Source organism: Schistocerca serialis, chromosome 2, assembly GCF_023864345.2.
Source record: "Schistocerca serialis cubense isolate TAMUIC-IGC-003099 chromosome 2, iqSchSeri2.2, whole genome shotgun sequence".
NCBI lineage: Eukaryota > Metazoa > Arthropoda > Insecta > Orthoptera > Acrididae > Schistocerca > Schistocerca serialis.
Window position 1 is genome coordinate 212,589,913 of NC_064639.1, and position 25,920 is coordinate 212,615,832.

The following is a 25,920-nucleotide window of genomic DNA, read 5'->3' on the forward strand; positions in this document are numbered from 1 at the left end:
GGCGTGCGTCTCGAATCTGTCATCGCCGACCAGGCGAAGGTGGCAAACATGACAGCCACCTCTTCAGGACAATCGAATGCACCCGCCCAGCGCTTTGGACGAAACACACACCGAAGTGTGCAAACTGCGGCGGCCCGCATGTGGCGAGTTATCGTGGCTGCGAAGTTTTCAAAGCCGCGGTTGCTCGCCAGCGCGGGTAGCCAGCACAGAAGTCTGCCAGCCGCTCCCTCGGCCGTCCGCGCCGAGGCGCAAAACCGGCGAGGCGGCAGACAACAGCGAGGAGTCCGCCCCTCGTGGTCTCGCGGTAGCGTTCTCGCTTCCCGAGCTCGGGGTCCCGGGTTCGATTCGCGGCGGCGTCATGAATTTTACCTGCCTCGAGTAGAAAATTCTAACATAGTAACAAGAGAAATGTGTAGGTTTTACTCAAAATTCGCCCCTTGTGATGTTTCATTCCCATTACGGTCGGAGGAAGGCAACGGCAAACCTCCATTAGGACCTTGCCTAGTAAGCCGGTGCGGGTCTCCCGCATCGTTCCCCTACGCTCTGTAAAGAAGCATGGGACTTCATTTCTATTTTAGCCTGGGCCACCAAATGGCGGCTCAAGTTCAACGCCGGGAAGAGCCAGGCGGTGGTGTTTACTCGCCGCCATATACCCGACGCGCTGCCGCAAGTGCGGATCATGGGAGGCCCCATCCCGTGGTCGCGCACTGGAAAGTACCTCGGCGTCACTATGGACCGACGCCTGACCTGGGGTCCACACATCAGGGAGCTGAGGGGCCGGACGCTTGCACGGATGCGCTCGCTCTGCCCCCTCCTCAACCCCACGACGACACTGTCCCCCCCCCCCCCCCCCCCACTGCGGCCTCACGCTCTACCTAGCACTAATCAGGCCAGTGCTAGAGTACGCGGCCGTGGTGTGGGGAAATGCTGCCGACACACACGTCCAGACGCTGCAACGGGTGCAGAACAAAGCCCTTCGGCTGGCGCTCCACCTGCCACGGGACTACGACACCCGTATGCTTCACGACATCGCGGGAGTTCCGATGCAGAAGCACCGCTTCCGCGCGCTCGCACGGAACTTCTACGAGTCGGCGAGGACGTCCAGGAACCCGCTGGTCAGTGGACTGGGAAACCAACTCCACTGGCGCCCAGCGACCAGATGGCCGGACCGGTTGCTGGAATAACTCCAGCACCCAGTGAGGACGACCCACAGTTGTGAATTCGAGAAGACCTACCATAAAGTGAGGACCACATCCATCTAGAGAATACAACACGCAGGAACAGCAGTTGACCTGCTTAACCTGCTTCAAATCGTGCAGGGAATTGCACGTGAGTCACACGGTACAACAGCGAGGACGCAGAAGACAGCCGCAGGCGCTAACAACGCCCCCACCACTGTGGGGAACAGAAGAAGGCGCATCCGCGCCAGTAAACGTGCTCGAGAGGGCACACATGAAGCCGAGCGCATTTTCCCCACCCGAGGGGAAAATGCGCAAACAAGACGCCACAACAACGGGCGGAGGCAAGAGTGGCAACACGACTGCCACCGACCGTCAGCCTGCTGCGCCAAGGCAAGACGCTGCAACGGCAGCTCATGAAGCCGTCTCTGCACTGTCTGTGGCGATCGACAAGGTCGCACACCTTGCCGACACGCTGCAACGTGTTGCAGAGGCAATGATGACGGCCACACATGCGGCCGCCAAGCAGCAGCCGCAGTGAGGCGCTCCCTGCGCCGTCCGCACCGGGAGATATGCAGTCGGCCCGTCATGGGCCAGCACCGTTGTCCGCACACGCGGTCAACACAGAAGTCAACAATTCCTAAAAAGGGCAACGAGCTGACAAAAACCAAAAAAGAAGAACAACTACAATTCGTCAAAGAGAAGACATAGAGGCAATGCAGGGGCATCCTGCAAATACTCCGACTATCCAGGGGATGAGGGTGACCCTGAAGAAGATGCTCTAGCGGCTTTGGACAAAAATTGGTCACAGCATCGGCCACCACAACCTGCGCGGACTCTTCCAGCCTGTAGGTGCTACCGCAATTATACCTTACAACCTGTACATGATAGGCGCTCACCAAGCCCAATCACGATAGCAAAAGTCTAGAATCGAAACGGATTTTTAAGTTCAAATGAAAAGCCCCGTGATTAAATAAAAATTGAAGCACTCATTTAAGGTAATGGTATCAAAGAGGGAGGCTTGCGCAAGACAGTCGTACATCCATTTGCCAAGAATTCCTGAATAGCATTACCTCACTACTGGCCATTAAAATTGCTACACCACGAAGATGACGTGCTACAGACGAGAAATTTAACCGAAAGGAAGAATATGCTGTGATATGCAATTGATTAGCTTATCAGAGCATTCACACAAGGTTGGCGCCGGTGGCGACACCTACAACGTACTGACATGAGGAAAGATTCCAACCGATTTCTCATACACAAACAGCAGCTGACCGGCATTGCCTGGTGAAACGTTGTTGTGATGCCTCGTGTAAGGAGGAGAAATGCGTACCATGACGTTTCCGACTTTGATTAAGGTCTGGTTCTAGCCTATCGCGACTGCCGTTTATCGTATCGCGACACTGCTGCACGCGTTGGTCGAGATCCAAAGACTGTTAGCAGAATATGGAATCGGTGGGTTCAGGAGGGTAATACGGAACGCCTTGCTGGATCCCAACGGCCTCGTATCACTAGCAGTCGAGATGACAGGCATCTTATCCGCACGGCTGTAACGGATCGTGCAGCCACTTCTCGATCCCTGAGTCAACAGATGGCAACGTTTGCAAGACAACAACCATCTGCACGAACAGTTCGACGACGTTTGCAGCAGCATGGACTATCAACTCGGAGACCATGGCTGCGGTTACCCTTGACGCTGCATCACAGACAGGAGCGCCTGCGATGGTGCACTCAACGACGAACCTGGGTGCACGAATGGCAAAACGTCATTTTTTCGGATAAATCCAGGTTCTGTTTACAGCATCATGATGGTCGCATCCGTGTTTGGCGACATCGCGGTGAACGCACATTGAAAGCGTGTATTCGTCATCGCCATACTGGCGTATCACCCGGCGTGATGGTATGGGGTGCCATTGGTAACACGTCTCGGTCACCTCTTGTTCGCATTGGCGGCATTTTGAACAGTGGACGTTACGTTTCAGATGTGTTACGACCCGTGGCTCTACCCTTCAAAAAGGATTCAAAGGGTTCTGAGCACTATGGGACTTAACATCTGTGGTCATCAGTCCCCTAGAACTTAGAACTACTTAAACCTAACTAATCTAAGGACATCACACACATCCATGCCCGAGGCAGGATTCGAACCTGCGACCGTAGCAGTCGCGCGGCTCTACCCTTCATTCGGTCCCTGCGAAACCCTACATTTCAGCAGGATAATGCATGACCGCATGTTGCAGGTCTTGTACGGGCCTTTCTGGATACAGAAAATGTTCGACTGCTGCGCTTGCCAGCACATTCTCCGGATCTCTCACCAATTGAAAACGTCTGGTCAATGGTGGCCGAGCAACTGGCTCGTCACAATACACCAGTCACTACTCTTTATGACCTGTGGTATCGTGTTGAAGCTTCATGGGCAGCTGTACCTCTACACGCCATCCAATCTCTGTATGACTCAATGCTCAGGCGTATGCAGGCCGTTATTACGGCCAGAGGTGGTTGTTCTGGGTATTGATTTCTCGGGATCTATGCACCCAAATTGCGTGAAAATGTAATCACATGTCAGTTCTAGTATAATATATTTGTCCAATGAATACCCGTTTATCATCTGCATTTCTCCTTGGTGTAGCAATTTTAATGGCCAGTAGTGTATATGACGTTCGTTCAGTCGTACATCCATTTGCCAAGAATTCCTGAATATCATAACTACTTGCGATGGATACCGTTTATGACGCTATTAGTATCCTAATCACAGCTCAGCATGGGGATCTGAATCCAATGTCGCACGCTCTGCAAGTTTACCACGTGTAGCTGGGCTCTGCAGATGGTCACTTCGTGGGCGGCAGGGTGGTAGCGTGCTTGCCAGACATTGACACACGTGATCGCTCACCGCAGAATGAAACATGTTGAGGAGTACGTGGATCCGGCACGGGACGACACGGACTAGCAGTGGCGCGTAAAGTACGCGTGACCTGAGTTCGAAAGCGCGTAGGCGGTGTGTGTGGGAAAAACCGCAGACTCCGTGGATGGGTGTCCGGCAGCAGTATTTGCGTGACGCGACAGTAGTTGGTGGTTATACGAGCTCGCGCTGTAACGGTATGCGTGATCGCTTCCTTTTCCTGTTCCGTGCTGTTTGTGTGACTTTTATTACGGGAACGCGTTCTATGACCTCTTAACAGCTTAGCTGTAGCAACTTCCGGCTCTTTGTAACGACTTTCCTTGAAGTACTCCTAGTGAGTGACATTTTTCTCATTTCCATTGTTTGTCACGTGTACGTAGGCGGCACGGCTCGCGGATATGCCTCGAGTTACACAAAAGTCTACTCTCTCGTCAGAGACGAAAGAATAAAACAATTTATCGGGGTGAGTCATTTTTTATTTTCTCCCACGACGAGTTTAGAGAGTTTGTACTGTTATCTTCAGTAGGTACATGTGTATGGAACTAGTTTTATGTTTTGATTTCATTTTGAATCTGTTCCAGTGTACAGGACCCTTCAGTTCGTCATAAATTAACATTTTTCACTTGATTTTTCACTCAGAAGCACAAACAACTAATACAAACACACATAAGAAATATTTAGCGTGTTTATGTTAGTATAAACTCTCTAAACGCGTCGTGGGAGAAGGTAAAAAGTGACTCACACAGATAAATTGTTTTATTTGAACGTTTATTGTCAAAACTACAGAAGAATGCTGAAGATTAGATGGGTAGATCACATAACTAATGAGGAGGTATTGAACAGAATTGGAGAGAAGAGAAATTTGTGGTACAACCTGAGTAGAAGAAGGGATCGGTTGGTAGGGCGTATTCTGAGGCATTAAGGGATCACCAGTTTGATATTCGAGGGCAGCGTGGAGGATGAAAATCGTAGAGGGAGACCAAGAGATGAATACACTAAACAGATTCAGAAGGATGTAGGTTGCAGTAGGTACTGGGAGATGAAGAAGCTTGCACAGGATGGATTAGCATGGAGAGCTGCATCAAATGGGTCTCTGGACTGAAGACCACAACAACATTGTCAAAACGATTGCAGTTCCCTTAAAAAACAGTTCAACATAGGCGGCATAAAAGAAAAGAAAGTGACGTCGAGTGTAACCTGAGCAAGCGTAATAGCCCAGCTGATTTTCTCAATACACGTAAACGATTTATCAGCTAGACCTGCAGCATTATACGGTTGTTAGCTGGCGATGTTTTCGTCTATGTGAAAGTATCACGTTTCAGGATCATAGCCGGCCGAAATTGCCTAGCGGTTCTAGGCGCTACAGTCTGTAACCGCGCGACCGCTACGGTCGCAGGTTCGAATCCTGCCTCGGGCATGGATGTGTGTGACGTTCTTAGGTTAGTTAGTTTTAAGTAGTTCTAAGTTCTTGGGGACTGATGACCTCAGAACTTAAGTCCCATAGTGCTGAGAGCCATTTGAACCTCTTTTTTTTTAGGATCATAAGGAAATGAAGAAGAACTTGGATAAAATGTTCACTTTGTGTAAAAATCACAACTCTGTTTCACCACCTCAGATCTTATAACAACACATGTCATTTCAAGCAGCCACCCTGACTGAACGGGACATTTCGATATTATAGATAAGATTACGTCTTAGAAAATCATCTTAGTCTTTGTACATGAATTATCTGCGAAGGAGATTTTCCGTCCTTTTTTTGTTAAACTAATGGAGCTGATATTCCTTCATTCTTCTTCTTCGATCATCGGTGATATAATGATGTATCACTCAGACTGTAAGTTTAATCCTGTGTTAAATAGTAATTTAATTACTTCCTCTTTATTCTGTTAGTATAGTACGAAACCCTGCGTTCCTGTACAAATGAAGTTTGTTTTGTATAATTTTTGGCCTGTAAATTAGTTGGAAATAGTCAGTTCGGTGACACAACGATCGTGCGCCATAAGCACGCTATCGTTTTCCCATTTCAATATTTGTAAGTCGAACCTGCAGCCAACGTTTCTAATCTAAGTCTAATTTTGATTACCATTATTATTCAAAGAAAATCTTTGGACTAATGATTAACGATAACACGGTTTCTCGCTGCATGCGAGTGAAATTAAACACCTACGTGTAAAAATCATTTTATGCCGTAATAAAAGTCTAACAAAGGTAAGACCTTCTTATCAATTTTATGATTACAAATTTTCTTGGCGTATCGGCAATGGGTCCTTCCTTCGATAAAATTTTACTTTCACAAAAAATTTAAAACAACAAAACTCATACAAGGAGAGATACGTGATACACTACATCATGAGCTTAGATTTTATGACTCAGAAATTTATACTACTGGTCAGTGCAGTGTTCTGGGACAAAGTAAGACTAAAGCTATAAATTTTTAAAAATTGGTGTCATTCATCAGAATTTTAAGACGTGTTCAAAGTGAATGCTATTTGTTTTAGAAAATAATTTAAATACATGCAATACTCAGAAAATTCCAAATTAAACACTTGATACTTACGAAAACAATATCACAGCAATGTGAAAAAACAGGTTGTTACCAAATATAGACCCAGTGCTGCATCGAAAATAAGGTATCACTGTATTTTTTATGACGAAACAAAGAATCACTTACCTGATAATGTAAGGTGTATTAGCATATCATAGCGTATTCTAATCACATTCTAGTCCAAAATTACTAAAAATAAACGGAAATTACCTTTATTTCTAGAAGACATTCTGAGATTGCGAAAACAGCATTCTTCAAGTACACGTTACCACACACTGGGAGCATGCAGATACGAAAACTAGTGACACACGGAAAAAACGCGCTGTAAAGTACACTTCTCAATCGGAAACATCGAGTTTAGGTTATTCCCTGAGCTAGAATATCATGACATTAGAATGTAGCGTATCTGTCACACAACGACTGAGGAGGTGAAATGTAGTTAAATGCATGATAATGGCAGTAATTAATAGTAAACCAGATAGCATTCGGTTGCAAAATTAGTGGTCAACACCTGAAGTACGTCACACCCGTTAGATATTTAGGGATACTCATACAATGAAGGCTTTCACGACAGGATGTTTCAGCTGATGAGAATTTTTCCGGGATGTATGGCCGTGGTCCATGGGACTCTTCAATCCCTGACGTTTCGTCCGACGTAGCCTTGGACGAAACGTCAGGGATTTTAGGGATAACGTTGAGAAATGCGACGAATACGTGAAGAGAATAGAAAGGAGGATGACTGGTTTACATTTATTTGTGAGAAGGCGTCTCGAAAAAGTGCAGTCCGTCTGTAAATGACATTGCAAAAAAATAGGCTAGTGCGATAACTTGTTAAGTATTGCTTCAGCATTAAAGTCTCTATGAGGTAGACATGACAGCTGAAATGGAACTTAAGATTGACATGACAACAGAAATGGAAATAAGAGAGAAGCGCTTTTAAGAGCGTAGCACACCTGTGCAGCCCACATGAAAGTTCCAGAGAAACTTAAATGGGAATCTGTTGGGTAAACTCATACAACCGGCATTCAAGGAACTGTGCGCGACATTCCTGTTGGCAGAATCGTTTATCTCGTGCAAAGAACCGTGAGAATAAGATAAGAGAGAGTAGTCCACCTGGAGAGGCAGACAGTCGGTTTTCCTCGCTCATATCGCTAATGGAATGGGCCAGGAAGTTTGCAATATTGGTGTCAAGTACTCACCGCCAATACGTGCTCAGTAACTCAGCGGGCTGCATGTCTAGCTGTAGATGTTATCGGTCTTAGCATTTCCGTTCGGTATTTCATGTCTGCTTGATCTGTTGCGTTTCCTTTTACTTCTGTTTCGTTACCTATCTTTAAATAAGGGGTGATCAACAAGCTTCCTTTTGAGGGGGTAGCTGCAGCGTTTATGCAAAGAGGCGCGACTCAGATGCGGGTATATAAGCACCGATATGAAGATAAGGGATTAGTGTGGCATTCGTCGCTTTCCGACGTGCGTGCGGCAAATGCGAAAATGTGAACTTCGACGACGTTATTACCAAATGCGTCCAAACGGAACCAACAAGCTGCTATTCTTTTCTTATCTGCTGAAGAGTAAACGTCTGCAAACATCCACCAGAGAGTGAAGTAGGGTATGGGCAGCATGTCTATTGCAAACCACCGTTCTGGAATGGTGCATCAAATGCCGTTCCGGTCACGATTCGACACAAGACGCCGGTCAGCCTGGGAGGCCAGCCTCAACTCGGAGACTCAAGTGGGAGACATCCGAGCACCTGCCCTATAGTTCTGATCTGTCCCCACGCGAATATCATGCCTTCGTTCCCTTAAGTAGAGGTTTGAACGTCAACGACTCCTGTAGAACAGAAATGTGCAGAAGGCAGTTATGGACTTCATCGCACAGCAGGGCACCATATTTTACCAAATGGGTGTCTTCAAACTGGTGAGTTGATGGGATGATTGCCTCAAAGCTCATGGTGAATTTGCCTGATCGGCATACCGATTCTAGACTGTACGCCCTTCTAACAGAAACTTTGTAATTGAGAAGAAGACCTTCGCTGTAGCGGGGTTCCATGTAAAAACAGTGGGTGAATGTGTTTGCCGAGAGATGGGGCGATGGTATTCCCTATTGCACAAGTGGGATTAGCAGGTTCATAACTATTTTCTAATTTTTAGAGAGTTGTTTCCGCAGTTCGTCACACGATGGGTTGCTCACAATAGGCAGAAACAGGGTTTATCCAAATTCGTCGCGCAGAAGGGGGGCGTGTTTCACATTTATCACAGGTTGAAAGAGGTGTACGGAGAGTAGTATGTCGCACTGTTCACACTATTCTGATCGTGCCATGATTTTGGCTGTGGAGGGTCCCACACGGACGAATTGTCAGATCGCCACACGTGACATTGCTATTGGACTGTTGATAAGTGAAGGAACAGTGCATCACGAATCTTCGTTATGGTAAAGTTTGCGTGTAGTGGGTGCCAAAGTAACTTTTAGAGAATTAGAACATGGCGAGAATGGGTGTTTGCCTAACCCTTCTGTTGAAATATATGGAGCAAGGAACGGACTTCATTGCTCAGATGAAACCTGGTGTCATCACTTCGACCCAGGCACCATACAGATGAGCATGTACTGCCAGCATCCCGGCTCCCCTCGTCCAACAAAAGCCCACTCTGCAACCAAGACCGGGAAAGTGATTCTTGATTTATTTTTCGAAGAAGAAGTTCTAGAATGAAATAATGCTTCTCCAGAAAACGCTAGGGTACATGTGGCCAATAAGACGCTCTTTCTCCGTCAAAACTTTCGATGGTAGGTCCTGGAACATCCTTTTTACACCCTCAGTATCTCGCCAATTGACTCGCATATCTTCGGACCCTTAAAACAATCGGACCCTTAAAACAATCTCTGAAAGGTCACAGGGATAATAGTGATAAGGAAGTGCAGGATGCCACGGAAAACTGGATCCGTTAGCAACCCAGTAGTTTCTACACTGAAGCCATCGACTCCCTTCCCACAAGCTGGGACCCGTGTATCAATGTCAATGGAAAATTACACTGAAGCGCCAAAGAAACTGGTATAGGCATGCGTAATCAAATACAGAGATATGTAAATAGGCAGAATACGGCGCTGCGGTCGGCAACGCCTACATAAGTGTCTGGCGCAGTTGTTAGATCGGTTACTGCTGCTACAATGTCAGGTTATCAAGATTTAAGTGAGTTTGAACGTGGTGTTATGGTCGGCGCATGCTTGATGGGACACAGCATCTTCGAGGTAGCGATGAAGTGGGGATTTTCCCGTACAACAGTTTCACGAGTGTACCATGAATATCAAGAATCCGGTAAAACAACAGACTTCCGACATCGTTGTTGCCGGAAAAGATCCTGCAAGAACGGGACCAACGACAACTGAAGAGAATCGTTCAATGTGACAGAAGTGTAACCCTTCCGCAAATTTCTGCAGGTTTCAATGCCGGACCGTCAACAAGTGTCAGCGTGAGAACCATTCAACGAAACATCATCGATATGAGCTTTCGAAGCCGAAGCCCCATTCGTGTACCCTTCATAACTGCACGTCACAAATCTTTACGCCTCGCCTGGGCCCGTCAACACCGACATTGGACTGTTGATGACTGTAAACATGTTGCCTAGTCGGACGAGCCGCCTTTCAAATTGTATCGAGCGGATGGACGAGTGCGTTTATGGAGACAACGTCATGAATCTATGGATCATGCATGTCAGCAGGGGAATGTTCAAGCTGCTGGAGGCTCTGTAATGGTGTGGGGTGTGTGCAGTTCGAGTGATACGGGATACCTGATACGTCTAGTTACGACTCAGACAAGTGACAGGTACGTAAGCACCCTGTCTGATGACCTGCATCCATTCATGTCCATTGTGCATTCCGACGGCTCTGGGCAATTCCAGCAGCACAACGCCTCATCCCACACGTCCAGAGTTGCTACAGAGCGGCTCTAGGAACATTCTTCCGAGTTTAAACACTTCCGCTGCCAGCGGGCTCCTCAGACATGAATATTATTGAGCATATCTGGGATGCCTTGCATAGTTCTGTTCAGGAGAGATCTCCACCTATTCGTACTCTTACGAATTTATGGATAGCCCCGCAGCATTCTTGGTGTCTATTCTTCCTAGCACTACTTCAGACATTAGTCGAGTCCATGCAACGTCGTGTCGATTGAGACACTTAAGCGTGCTCGCGGTGCACGTATCAGGCAGTTGTACCAGTTTCTTTGGCTCTCCTGTGTATTTATAACTGAACTGAATTTGTAATATTGTTAATAAAATTTCCTCGCATGCAACTGTAGTCTCCTTTTCATTTGGGCATACCTTATAGGCTCAGAGAGAGAGAGAGAGAGAGAATGACGCGAATGGCACAGAAGTAGGTAGATGTGATTGACATGTGCTTACTAACAAATGATTATAATTTTAGAAGAAATGGATGATTTATTCAACAGAAAAAGCATTATAATTTTAGAAGAAATGGATGATTTATTCAACAGAAAGAGCATTGGTCCTCGTCTGGCTCTGGCCCTTATCGAGGCAGTTATTCGGATTCGCACTGATTGATGGGGTTGTCGGATCTCCTCCTGAAAGATATTGTGCCATATTCTGTCCAAGTGGTGGTTTAGATCGTCAAAATCCCGAGATGGTTGGAGGGCCCTGCCCATAATGCTCTAAAAGTTCTCTGTCAGGGAGTGATCCAGCGACCGTGCTGGCCAGGGTGGGGTTTGGCAGGCACAGAGTCAAGCAAATACTAGCCGTATGCGAGTGGGCATTATCTTGCTGAAATGTAAGCCCAGGATGTGGGGATGGGTAACCATGAAGGGTAATAAAACGTGACGTAGAATATCGTCGACCTACCGCTGTGCTGTAAGGCTGCCACAGATGACAACCAAATGGGTTACGCTGTGGAAAGAAATGTTCCTCCCCCCCCCCCCCCCCCCCCAACCATCACTGCAGGATGCCTGATCGCATGGCGTGCGACAGTCATGTTGGTATACCACCGCCGTCCAGGGCCATCTCCAAACACGGCTTCGGCCTGGAATCTGACTGATTGGAGTAGAATGGGCACCCATACCAGCGACGATGCGGGGCAGCAAAGGGTGAAATCCACCAGCTTAGATGACTTTGAGAAAGTGCGGACTGTTATGGCCAGGCGCCTGGGAATGATCATCTCGAAACTCTTCACGTGCTCTAGTCGTAGGCGTTTATTTAAAGTGGTTGGAAGACTGTTGAAATAAGGAGTAAGCAAGAAGGTGATGGACGTCCACGCTCGTCACTGAATGTGGACGGCGAAGATTTACCGGCTCTGCAACGCGGGATAGACGACAATCTGTGCCAGGTATGACGACAAAGTACAATGTTGGCACAGGCACAAGTGTTCCGGCACATGTCGCTCAGCGCACTTTGTTGAACTTGGGGCTCCGCTGCGGACGAGGATTGCGTGGTCCTATGTTGACGTAACATCTTCTATTACGACTGCAGTGGACACGGGATCATCAACACTGGACCACGTAAGAATAGAATCGTGTGGGCTGGTCGGATGAATCACGTTTCTCCATACAGCAGGTCGATGGTCATGTCGGGATACGCCAGCATCCAGGCGAATGGCTCCTCGAAACATGTACCGCGCCATCGGCGAAGGTAAGTGGGGGAAGTGTTGTGTTATTCACATGAGCTTCCGTACAAAAATGTTCAACTGTGTGTGAAATCTTATGGGACTTAACTTCTAAGGTCAGCAGTCCCTAAGCTTACACACTACTTAACCTAAATTATCCTATGGGCAAACTCATAAATCCATGCCGGAGGGAGGACTCGAACCTCCGCCGGGACCAGCCGCACAGTCCATGACTGCAGCACCCCTGACTGCTCGGCTAATCACGCGCTGAGCGTCCGTGGGACGTGTGTTAGTTACGGGAGTCACCATGATAGGCGTAGACTAAGTGATTTGTTTCTTGTTTTATTTATCTTGTTTAGTTTGGAATTAATTACGCACAGGGAAGTGCAATATCTTCACTCGCGATACTCGGAAGAAATGTTTATGCAAACCAAATATATTTTAGTACCAGATTGAAGAAGTTTTAGCTTTATACACCATATTGCAATTCATTGAATTAGTGGTGTGGCAGTGAGCAAAATTGCTATGACTGATACAGTAAGCACACTTGTGAAAACACTGCTGTGCCCTAGAAAGAGACAATGCGGAGAGTCTAGCACTCTCGAACGTTCTACCTCGGTAAGGAAGTTTTGTGGAGTTGAAGTACAGGCGGTAATCCAAGAAGAACACTCTCCTGTTTGGGGTGTGACACAGTTTCAGTTGGAGAAACACTTATCACCTTTCATCGGGTGCAAGAAAGAAAAGTATCAACAGATGGGCCGCGTTTGCATTGTCAGAGTTTGAACTGAGTGCACTGCCGGCGCTGTGTTGGTAGGCAGATGCTGTGAGAACTATTTATGTTCTTTGCATATCATGGAGGGTATTGTCGTGGCGATCCCAACACACTGCGAACTTACGAATGCTAAAAATTAAAAAAAAAAGTCAGACTGTTGTATCTGCATGAACTTTACCAAAGTCGCTTGTGACGGATGTGAACTGAATATTCCTCAAACAGAAATACTTTAATTTGGCAGCATATAATTTTCTCTGTATGTCGACAGAATTAAACTACCCCGATTAGGAAAGATATGTGTGCTGTATATTGTGTCGTTTTAGGTACCTCTGTGCTCACATTTACGACAAGACGAACACCCAAGTTATCTTGAGATAACGATAAGTTTCATTCCGAGGAAGGCTAATGTGATTAATAATTCTAATTCTTGCACTAGTCTTCTGTTTTAACTACAGCTTGTTTCTAAAGCATTGCCTCGAAGTTTGTTCACATTCCAGCCTCTAACCACAGAACAACTAATGAATTTCGGTGTTACTGTACTCGGTACACTTCCTGTCTTGTCTTCCTGCATCTTCAGTAAAATGAATACCAAAACAACGAGATATAAAAAATCTCTTCACGAACAGGCCATGAAGGCCCAACGGTACCGAGCGGCAGCCGTGTCATTCTCAGCCCACAGGCGTCACTGAATGCGGATATGGAGGGGCACGTGGTCAGCACACAGCTCTCAGTTTCCGAGACTAGAGCCGTTACTTCTCAGTCAAGTAGCTCCTCAATTTGCCTGACAAGTGCTGAGTGTACCCCGTTTGCCAACAGCGCTCGGTAGACCGGATGGTCACCCATCCAAACGCTAGCCCCGCCCAACAGCGCGTATCTTCGGTTATCTGACGAGGACCGGTGTTACCAATGCGGTAAGGCCGAAAACAACGAGATATGTCTCACGAAATTCCGGATGCGAACGTCCTGTCCCCAGTTTTGGTGTTGGTTTCCTGTGAGTCATGGACAAAGTACAGGATGTGAGCCAACCAAATGCAATTAGCTCGTCAGTCCTAAGACGACAGAAATTCTTAAGATACCATGTCAAACAATTCTCAAAGAAACGCGAATTTTAAAACTTTTGCTGAAGTTTCTGAATGATACAACGGCACGCCGACACACACATTATAAAAATTAGACTTATTTAGCTGCATAGTTAAAAGTTTATTGAACCAATGATGTTTTTGTCGAAAAATAATTTTTGTAGGTTAAAAGTATAATTAACTATCTTGCTGGGAACGTATGGATCAGTGGTCCCCAAACCTATGAAGCTTGTAAGCTACCATCTTGTTGTTGTGTTCTTCAGTCCAAAGACTGGTTTGATGCAGCTCTCTATGCTACTCTATCCTGTCCAAGCCTCTTCATCTCTGAATAATTGCTGCAACCTACATCCTTCTGAATCTGCTGGCAGTCTTCATCTCTAGGTCTCCCTCTGCGATATTTACCCCCACTCCCTTCACACATTCACACTCACTTCCCATTAGTTATATGATCTGCCTATCTATCCTTCAGCATTCTTCTGTCGCACCAAATCTGAAAAACTTCTATTCTCTTCTTGTTTAAACTGCTTATCGTCCACGTTTCACTTCCGTACCTGGCTACACTCCATACAAATACTTTCAGAAAAGTCTTCCTGGCACTTAAATCTATACTCGATGTTAACAAATTTCTCCACTTCAGAAACGCTTTTGTTGCCGTTACCATTCTACATTTTGTAGCCTCTCTACTTCGGCCATTATCAGTTATTTTGCTGACCAAATAGCAAAGCTCATCTACTTCTTGATATGGCTCATTTCCTAACATATTTCCCTCAGCATCACCTGATTTCATTCACGTGCATTCTGTCATCCTTTTTTTGAGTTTGTTGATGTTCATTGCCCTTTCAAGACAGCGTCCATTCCGTTCAATTACTCTTCCAAGTACTTTGCTGCCTCTGACGAGATTACAAAGTCCTCTGAAAACCTCGAAGTTTTTATTTCTTCTCCCTGGACTTTAATTCCCTTTCCAAATTTCTCCGTGGTTTCGTTCACTGCTTGCTCAACACACAGATTGAATAATATCGGGAATAAGTTACAGCCCTGACTCACTCTCTTCTCAATCACTGCTCCCCTTCATGCCTCTCGACTCTTATAACTGCCGCCTGGTTTCTGTACAAGTGGTAAATAGCTCTTCACTCCCTGTATTTTACTCCTGCCAACATTGTCAAAAGCTTTCTCTAAGTCTACAAATTCTATAAACATAGATTTGCTTTCGCTAGACTATCTTCTGATATAAGCCATAGTGTCGGTTCTGCCTCGGATGTTCCTACATTCTTCCAGAATGCAAATTGTTCTTCTCCATGATCATCTTCTGTCATTCCTTCCATTCTTCTGTAAAGAATTCGTATTAGCACTTTGCAACCATGACTTGCTAAACTGGTAGTTCGGTATACTTACACCTGTCAGCACCTGCTTTCTTTGGAATTGGAATTATTACAGTCTTCATGAAGTCTGTAGGTATTTCTCCTGTCTCATACACCTTGCACAACAGACGGAAGAGTTTTATCATGGCTAAAGTCGTTTACCCCCGGGGCCTTGTTTCCACTTCGGTTTTTCAGTGCTCTGTCAAATTCGGCTCACAATATGCCGTTTTTAAATCCCGCTGTGAGCTGCCAAATGAAACTAGGATACAAATAAGAAATTTTACATGTGTTTATTGCCCATAAACTTGATGATGATGACGAAGTCTCACACTCCTCGACAGAGCGTATGGGAACATTGCGGAGACCAGCACCGCAGTACTATGCAATGTCCTAGTGGAGGTGGTTTTGCCATTGCCTTCCTCCGACCGTAATGGGGAATGAATGAGATGATAAAGACGACACAACACCCAGTCATATCGAGGCAGGTGAAAAATCCCTGACCCCGCCGGGAATCGAACCGGGGACCCCCGTGCTCAAGAAGGGAGAACGCTACCGCAAGACCACGAGCTGCGGACGCCCATAAATTTACAAATCTAATAATCATGAAATGAGTTTTAATTAAAATTCATATGAGAAAAAGATATTGGAACTGAATCGTACATAAGAAATAAATTTAAGTATAGTTAGTAATAAAGCAAAAATGTAAGAACAGATTTTTTATCAGGTTTAATACGTCCTGTCGAAACGTGCGTCCTGTTATCAGATTTTTTATCAGGTTTAATACGTCCTGTCGGGTAGTGCGTCCTGTTATGGTATAATCTTTACCACCTCCTCTTAAATTATAAAAATCTATTTTTTTCAAAACGCCCACCTGAGCTGCATCAACTACATCAGTCGATTCCTCAAGTTGCAGGGAAAAATAACTGCAGTGATCAAAGTCAGTTTTCATCTGTGAAGTTACGTCACAGCTTATAACCTCAACCCTCCTCACAGTATTTATAGAAAATTGAACAGATTTATTAGCAGACACTATCTCAGCTTTATTTTTGAAACTTACAAATAATGACTCTGTAGGTTCTGACAAATATATTTTTTATTCGTTTACCCTCTTCGTGCCGCTTCTTATTAGGTGTAATAATTTTTGAAACTCGGAATGGTGCCTCAGTTCCTGATTTATTCTTGTATAATGGTCGGTGGCGCCCCTGGCGGCGTTCTTTCAAACTAAGTTTCCAGCTCTACATCTAAAACAGACTTTGACACTTTATCTTTCACTTACTGTGCCAGTAGTTACGCAATGTTTAGCCATCTACCTAAACTTATTTTTTAAAACGTTTCATGGACATTATAACTAAACTATTTTATAAATTTAATATAATTACGTCACCACTGTGGAACTGATTGAGCAGTCACGGCGAAACATTTAATCAGTAGCAATATTATCTCTGCTGACGGCAGACAATTAAGTTCTTTGCCAGTTTCCTTGTAACGTCAGTTAGAACAATGAGATTATTTGCGTCACCTCTGGGCAGCGTGACAATGGATGGACGCAACAGAAATCACAGTGACGTAGATAAAAAGTACGTGGCTGCAGCAGACATGAATGGGGCCTGCTGGCCTTGAACTAGTGGACTGCTTCCCGCGCTCTGCGACAGAAATAGAGCAGCGCGGTGCGAGAGTAATGGACGTCACGTGCGCAGCACCTCCTGACGCAGTGCCCTGCCGGACTGTCCCACCATTCTCTCTGGTCGCGCCTTGTGACTCCACACTTGACGCAATGTCGACGCGGGTCTTCTGTACGGCGTTCCAATGCAGCCTTCTATGTTGTGGAAATAAAATTGTGTCAAACAGATTTAACTCCTTGCTGGTCAGTTCCTCCCAGAATTCTTTACAGACGAATGGGACAACTGGTAGAAGCCGACCTCGGCGAAGATCAGTTTGGATTCCGCAGAAATGTTGGAACACGTGAGGCAATACTGACCCTACGACTTATCTTAGAAAATAGATTAAGGAAAGGGAAACCTACATTTCTAGCATTTGTAGACTTAGAGAAAGCTTTTGACAATGTTGACTGGAATCCTCTCTTTCAAATTCTATGGGTGGCAGGGGTAAAATACAGGGAGCGAAAGGCTATTTACAATTTGTACAGAAACCAGATGGCAGTTATAAGAGTCGAGGCGCATGAAAGGGAAGCAGCGGTTGGGAAGGGAGTGAGACAGGGTTGTAGCCTGTCCCCGATGTTATTCAATCTGTATATTGAGCACGCAGTAAAGGAAACAAAAGAAAAATGGAGAAGAAATAAAAACTTTGAGGTTCACCGATGACATTGTAATTCTGTCAGAGACTGCAAATAACTTGGAAGAGCAGTTGAACGGAATGGACACTGTCTTGAAAGGAGGATATAAGATGAACATCAACAAAAGCAAAACGAGGATAATGGAATGTAGTCGAATTAAGTCGGGTGTTGCTGAGGGAACTAGATTAGGAAATGAGACACTTAAAGTAGTAAATGAGTTTTGCTATTTGGGGAGCAAAATAACTTATGATTTTCGAAGTAGAGAGGATATAAAATGAGAAGAGAAATTTACGGCACAACTTGACTAGAAGAACGGATCGGTTGGTAGGGCATATTCTGAGGCATTAAGGGATCACCAATTTAGTATTGCAGGGCACGTGGAGGGTAAAGATCGTAGAGGGAGACCAAGAGATGAATACACTAAACAGATTCAGAAGAATGTAGGTTGCAGTAAGTACTGGGAGATGAAGAAGCTTGCACAGGTTAGAGTAGCATGGAGAGCTGCATCAAACCAGTCTCTGGACTGAAGACCACAACAATAACAAAAAAATGGTTCAAATGGCTCTGAGCACTATGGGACTTAACATCTATGGCCATCAGTCCCCTAGAATTTAGAACTACTTAAACCTAATTAACCTAAGGACATCACGCAACACCCAGTCATCACGAGGCAGAGAAAATCCCTGACCCCGCCGGGAATCGAACCCCGGAACCTGGGCGTGGGAAGCGAGAACGCTACCGCACGACCACGAGCTGCGGGCAACAACAACAAAGTAAGCTCAGTTTTTCATAGACATCTCGTCTGCTCTGGCATACCAACAATCCCGTACAATCCGTCTGTTTACTCGGAGCTGGTTCAAACTTTCAAGTGTGTGTGAAATCTTATGGGACTTAACTGCTAAGGTCATCAGTCCCTAAGCTTACACACTACTTAACCTAAATTATCCTAACGACAAACACACACACCCATGCCCGAGGGAGGATTCGAACCTCCGCCGGAGCTGGTGATGTGTAGACAGACCACCTCCAGTTAAAGAATATTGGGATAGGCGATGAGCTTATTAGATGAGCACAGCACCGGAGCGCCAGAGGGAATGAAACGGTCGTGTCCTTTACAACGGAACTATTTCATCATTTGACTTGAGCGATAAGAAAGCCATGGGAAACCTGAAACAACACTGCTAGGACAGGATCGAAACCACCCTTCCGAAGGCGAATGCAGTGCGTTAACCACTGCGCCACGCTCGCTCACCACCTCCATTAGAAGCACTGCAGCTCCAACAAGAACATCCTCATTAGCATAAGAGAACGACTCCATCACCATTGCAAGCACTGATCAGCACATTATGATCTATTTTTCCTAATGGAATGTGGATACTTTTCGGCTATGCTCATATTTTCAAATGTTTTCCTGCGTATTTCTAACTTGTAGGACACAGGTTGTCTGCCCTGGTCACGTCGTTATTTCGTTCGACCCACGAGAATTCTACAAGTTTGGTTTTCGTATTGTCATGTTCAAGATATGCTTGGAAGAAGCGCAGACACCTTGCTTCCGCCAGTGTACCAGGACAGGGGAGAAAAAAAGAAAAAAGGCAATGTGCTGAATGAATACCTAGTCGCTTGCTGCACTGTGACCATGGCTACAGATGAGTAAAAAGCTTTTAAGCTTTTAAGTATTTTTCACATGTGTTGAGAAACATAAAAATAAATGACAATTGGGTTCTAATCTTGTGTTCATAGCATTTAACTCTTTCCCTTCACTATAATATGTTTGTCAATATAGGGAATCCTTTGCAATGTTTTATGCTTAATGCTCTGGAGTGTTTAATATATGAACTATTTCAAGATTGCGTTTTTAAATCCGTTAGTACGTGTAGATGGCAGTCGGTAACACTACAGATTTTTAAAATACTCAAACTTATTTTAAATTTTATTATAAAACGACAGTATATAAATTTTACCTCAGTGTTTGACAGTGAAACTGATGGTGTTTTCGTTAAGACTGGTTACTCCGTAACTACAAGAATGGTATGTTAAACAACGTTTGTACTGATATTAGATAGGGGAAAAAAATATGGCTGTGTAATACTGTTAGCGCCGGCCAGTGTGGCCGAGCGGTTCTAGGCGCTTCATTCTGGAACCGCGCGACTGCTACGGTCGCAGGTTCGAATCCTGCCTCGGGCATAGATGTGTGTGATGTCCTTAGGTCAGTTAGGTTAAAGTAGTTCTAAGTTCTAGGGGACTGATGACCTCAGTTGTTAAGTCGCATAGCGCTCAGAGCCATTTGAACCATTTTAATACACTAAGCATAGGATTAGAACCCAACATAATTTATTTTTACGTTTTTAACACATCTGAATATGGGGGATGCTGCCCAAAAGCGGTTATTTTAAGAGAAAACAGCAATGGACAGTCAAAGTAAGTGTATTTTCTAGAAATAAGGGCTGCGGATCTCTCAGGTACCATGTGGTTGTAATTAAAGTGCGGTAACTTACGGAAGTAGAATGTAGACTGTAAAACCCTCTTATGGCACCTAAACTTCGTAGATATGCTAATGCATTAACACGGAACCGATCTACGCTCGAAAAAATGAGTTCCACTTTCGGCCACCAGGTGAAAATCTGGCGCTGTACAGAATCTTGTCGACATATTCGGTGCCTAGACTGAACAATTTGTGTAAGTGGAGCTTAGTAATAAAATCAACATTATGCCTGTCTCCCTTCTTTGACCTTTTCTGCGCACGTCCTGTTCTTAATCCATTACATATAAAAGAAATACATCTTTCTTGCATTCACAGCACCAGTTTCCACCTGTGGCCAAAATTGGAACTACTTTTTTTCCATTGTAAATCGGTTCCGCATTAGCGCATTAAAATATCAACCAAGTATATGATAACTACAGCTCACACTGGACCTCTGTGAGTAGCTGCACTTTAATTGTAGCCACCTTTTAAGTCCAGACTTGATAAACATTAAGTTCTTTGGCGGTGTTCAGTCTGAAGACTGGTCTGACGCAGCTCTCCTCTGCATCACTACCACTACCTTCATTCACCTGACCCTGCGTACTGTTACTGCATGACCCTAACGAACTGCAGCTTTCACCACCACTTCCCGCTACTGCCATCTACTGCAAAACGGCGCAAGCAAAATTATAAATGTAATATCAGTTGCAAAAAAATTATTGCCTCTACTAAAGTTCCAGTCTTCTCATTTCCAAGAAATATCGAGCAGCTAATACGTTTGCTGTCTTGATGCTTGTAATAAGACTATCAGTATATAGTGTTATCATAGATGAACAATGCACACAAAAGGAACAGAAACAAAATATTAGTAAGTACAAAGTATTTGGCTCCTGAGTTAACTAACAACCTGTCACCATAGACTCCTTACAGGTAAAATACTATACGAATAACTCATGACTGGCAATATTTGACATCTAAGTCGTAAGAAGAAAAACATTTCTAAGACATCCATGCGTTTTTCTAAGTATCATCGTCGAAGCTGTCGTGTTTTGCTAGCTCAGAAATCACAGCTGACGTTGCACCGAATTCCCTGAGGCGATTCCTGACACGCAAACACACACACACACACACACACACACACACACACACTAAAATAAAGAAAAAAACGCAGGATAACCTTGTTGGATGACCATCTAAATTCGGAAGAATAAGATTTTACAACACGCACGAAATGTCTCCTTTGCCTACCTGTACTGCAAACATTTTAAAAAAATTCCTCCTAAATTAAAAGGAAACCTAGTCCAGTCATTAGTTCTGCTGAATCTGAACTATTTTATTGTAGTTCGACACAGCGCAAGATGCGCAAAGTATAAAACAACTATCACCGTCATACCACAGCAAAAGATCTTGTCGAGAAACCGAGAAAATTCTGGATCCACGTAAAATCGCTGAAGGCGTCTGAGGCTTCTATCCAGTCATTCGCTGACCAGTCCTGGAAGTAGAAGATAGTAAAAGGAATGCCGAAATTTTAAATTGATAATTTAAGAAATGGTTCACCCAGGAGAATCGTACAAACATTCCGTCGTTTAATCATTGCTCTGACTCCTGTATGGCATCCTAGTTCGGATGAAATTCCATTTCGGTTTTACAAAAAGTACTCTACGGAATTGGTCCCACAGCTAACACTGATGAAAACTTATAGCCTTGGTTGTCACAAGTTCTTAGCTGTTTAAGCTCAGTGACTAGTTTTTGTTCCATTGATTTCAAACTATATCGCGATTTCCGAAGTTGTAGTTAGGGTGGGACCTGAGAACACAGCGTAAATCGCTACGAGTGAAACGCGCAATCTTGTCAATAACATTTTTCATAAAAAAGCCGGCCGCTGTGACCGAGTGGTACTAGGCGCTTAAGTCAGGAACCGCGCTGCTGCTACGGTCGCAGATTCGAATCCTGCCTGGGGCATGGATGTGTGTGATGTCCTTAGGTTAGTTGCGTTTAAGTAGTTCTAAGTCTAGGGGACTGGTGACAGATGTTAAATCCCATAGTGCTTAGAGCCATTTGAACCATAAAAGTTTTGCTGTTTTTTCGTAATACATCGAGATTTCAGAAGTGATAGTTAGGGTTGGTCCTAATAGGTCAGCTTAAGCTGCAGCGAGTGAACCAGCATACCAACTAACTTCATTAACGAAGCACAAGAAATTACGAACGAGCAATGTGACTGGCTACCCACATCTGACCCGTGATTCATCCTGTTCACTTCACATCATTCATCATGCATACCGCTACTAACAGCAGCAGTCGCAAAATATAATACTAGTGTCTCAAGCTAATATCTCCTCTTGAGTGTTACCGACGAAAAATTTCAAATTAAGCCAACGGACATTCTACACTTACTTGATTCTGAAGGCTGTTCTCAGAAGCAGGGATAACTTCCCGTGAACATCTCATTCTAAATACGGGTATATGTGGAACATTAGATCCTTTTTGTTTTACCTGCAGCAAGAAGCTTCGTCGTAAGAGTAGTACATGGAACTATGCGTAACCATGGAAATGCCGAGCATTCAGAAGCCGACGTCGTGGCATTCTTGCGGTGGAAGGAGCATTTCGGCGTACAAGCAGGCGAGTATGTCTCACACGTTCTGCGAAACCTACTTAAATCTCTGCGGCAGGGATAATTACGAACGTATTTATCAGGTAACGATTTGTGTGCAATTTGTGCTACTTAATCAAAGCTAAAACTTTGGTGCGGGTACCATACACTACTTTCAGATGGAAAGACGACTATATGTGACGGGTACCATGGAATGACGACGCTATCATTGGTACGTTGTTGCAGCAACATCTATATGCTTCTCCTTCTGCATCTACAGCTTAATCTACATCTACATCTGTAGTTTGCAAACCCGCTTACGGTGCATGCCTGAATGCTGAGCATCCGCTTGGTGTAATCAGAAATCTAATTTAGATTCTTGTGGTTACAAGGCAGTGACCTAACCACTGGTCTCCCCCGGTTTGAGAGCCACGGTGAGACCTGCCTTAATTTGTGACTGTGAACTATCATCTTTCACATCTCATGCATCTGACATCAGTGACATGCAGTTTTGAAAAACTTCGCAGCATTTATGGTTCAGACACATTGTTTCTATCATCTTCTCATTTTTATTTAGTTCGTTTCACAAGCAGAACATGTGTTCTTAATATGAACTAACTACTACAAGAAAGAAAATTCGAAAATACAAACAAAAATACCTCATGAAATTTAACATCTGAGGTCATCAGCCCCCTAGAACTTAGAACTACTTGAACCTAACCAACCTAAGGACAGCACACACATCCATGACCGAGGCAGGATTCGAACCTACGACCGTAGCAGTCGCGCGGTTCCAGACTGAAGCGCCTAGAAGCGCTCGGTCACAACGGCCGGCGCACTCGCATCCTCTTCGAACTGTTTCTCATCTCCACTGAATAACAAAGAGACAAGACGTGTCTCAACCATATTAAAATGTTATACACGTGCACAGTTGCACCTGTCTTTTACTGAAAACTAGCTAAAAATGGGGTGTGAATTCCTAAGGGACCAAACTTCTGAGGTCATCAGACCCTAGACATACACACTACTTAAACTAATTTATGCTAAGAACAACACACACACCCGTGCCCGAGGGAGGACTCGAACCTCCGGCAGGAGGGGGCGCGCAATCCGTGCATGGCGCCTCAAACCGCGCATCCTCTCCGCGAGGCGAAAACCAGATGACAAAGCCAGAACATTTCTCCAACTCCAAATTATAATCGAAGACATAAAATGTACTGTGTTTGTACTGTAATATCTTGAAAATTTCATTTCCATGTATTTGTTAGAACACCTTTGACTCTGAGCACTATGGGACTTAACTGCTAAGGTCATCAGTCCCCTAGAACTTAGAACTACTTAAACCTAACTAACCTAAGGAAATCACACACATCCATGCCCGAGGCAGGATTCTAACCTGCGACCGTAGCGGTCGCGCGGTTCCAGACTGCAGCACCTAGAACCGCTCGGCCACCCCGGCCGGCTAGAACACCTTTGAAATGCATAATGTACAAATGTATAAGTACAGTATCCACACGAAGAAACAGAGCATGCAAAATACAAATTCTCTGTAATTTATGTGCCGGCCGGAGTGGCCGTGCGGTTCTAGGCGCTGCAGTCTGGAGACGAGCGACCGCTACGGTCGCAGGTTCGAATCCTGCCTTGGGCATGGATGTGTGTGATGTCCTTAGGTTAGTTAGGTTCAAGTAGTTCTAAGTTCTAGGCGACTGATGACCTTAGAAGTTAAGTCGCATAGTGATCAGAGCCATTTTTTTGTAATTTTTGTTTAACTTAGAAATTGATTATGACCACTATTTCTACTTACATTTCCAGAAGCTACGATGAATAACGATAGTAGCAAAGAAGGAGTAAATTTAAAGTTGATGCATGAGGCAGTTTTTCAGGCATCTCGTTGCTTATGACATCATGTCCCCTTAACTATGATATGTGGGTGGTTCCTACTCTAACGCGCAGGATTAGCCGTGCGGTCTAAGGCGCTGCAGTCATAGACTGTGCGGCTGATCCCGGCGGAGGTTCGAGTCCTCCCTCGGGCATGGGTGTGTGTTTGTCCTTAGGATAATTTAGGTTAAGTAGCGTGTAAGGTTAGGGACTGATGACCTTAGCAGTTAAGTCCCATAAGATTTCACGCACGCACATTTCCTACTCGAACAGCGCTTGTTGCCCGACAGTAAGGGAGACGTATACCAAGTTTGGCTCAAATCAGTCACTTTTACAGTATCTACAGGCTTGTGCAAATTTTTGACTGGCGGCGGTAAATGATAGCAGCAAAAAGGCAAACGTTGAACACAGGAGCCGGCCGGTGTGACCGAGCAGTTCTAGGCGCTACAGTCTGGAACCGCGCGACGGCTACGGTCGCAGGTTCGAATCCTGCCTCGGGCATGGATGTGTGTGATGTCCTTAGGTTAGTTAGGTTTAAGTAGTTCTAAGTTCTAGGGGACTGATGACCATTGATGTTAAGTCCCATAGTGCTCAGAGCCATTTGAACCATTTGTAAAATTTAATAGACGAAGGGCACCGGTTTTTTAAAGTATTCTACAAGTTTTTTCCCAAAATCTGAAGGGTACTCATTGATCAATCGATTGACGCATCTTGGGAAGTACTCGGAGACATTGGACAACACAGAAGTGGATAAGGGTGCAGAACCGACTGTTATTGTAATGAAAATAAAATGGAGCTCGGCAGGTCACGTAGCCAGCGAATGGCAGATGGATGGACAAAGGATGGGAGAGCTTGCTGGATGCCAGAGCTACATGGCCCAGCCACATTAATGTCACCAAGGCGTATATTCGACTTCAACGTGCAGTTAACTGCTCACAGACGGCAGGTGACAGGCTTAACAATGGAGGTTATACAAAGCGTGTCAGGGGACGAGGGTAACAGTGTAGTCGCTGTCGTACTGCGTTGCTTGGCCAATGGTTTTCCCGGACCGTTTCTCCTTTAGTTTTTTGCCTCCCAGGTTTTGTGATGGTGCGGTTGTATCGACCGTCATGACCTGTTTTTAATGTCAGAATACGCGATCTAGTTTCCACAGTGTTAATGACAATCCTGCTGAGGGGCTAACGAATTACCGGCGTGGAGGAATTTCTGTGTATTAAATGCATTAAAACTGTTCCAGAAAATTGTAGATACTCGAGTTACGCC

General features: G+C 45.0%; 1 protein-coding gene across 1 annotated transcript in view; it reads left to right on the forward strand.

Annotated features, from left to right (window-relative positions):
- The first annotated feature begins 1,488 nt into the window (after positions 1-1,488).
- LOC126455847 (uncharacterized transporter slc-17.2-like) overlaps positions 1,489-25,920 on the forward strand; it is a 584,529-nt gene continuing 560,097 nt past the window's right edge. The window contains exons 1-2 of the mRNA XM_050091608.1: positions 1,489-1,715; positions 19,161-19,320. Coding sequence (XP_049947565.1) covers positions 1,489-1,715; positions 19,161-19,320 — 387 coding nt within the window. The remainder of the gene's footprint in view (positions 1,716-19,160; positions 19,321-25,920) is intronic.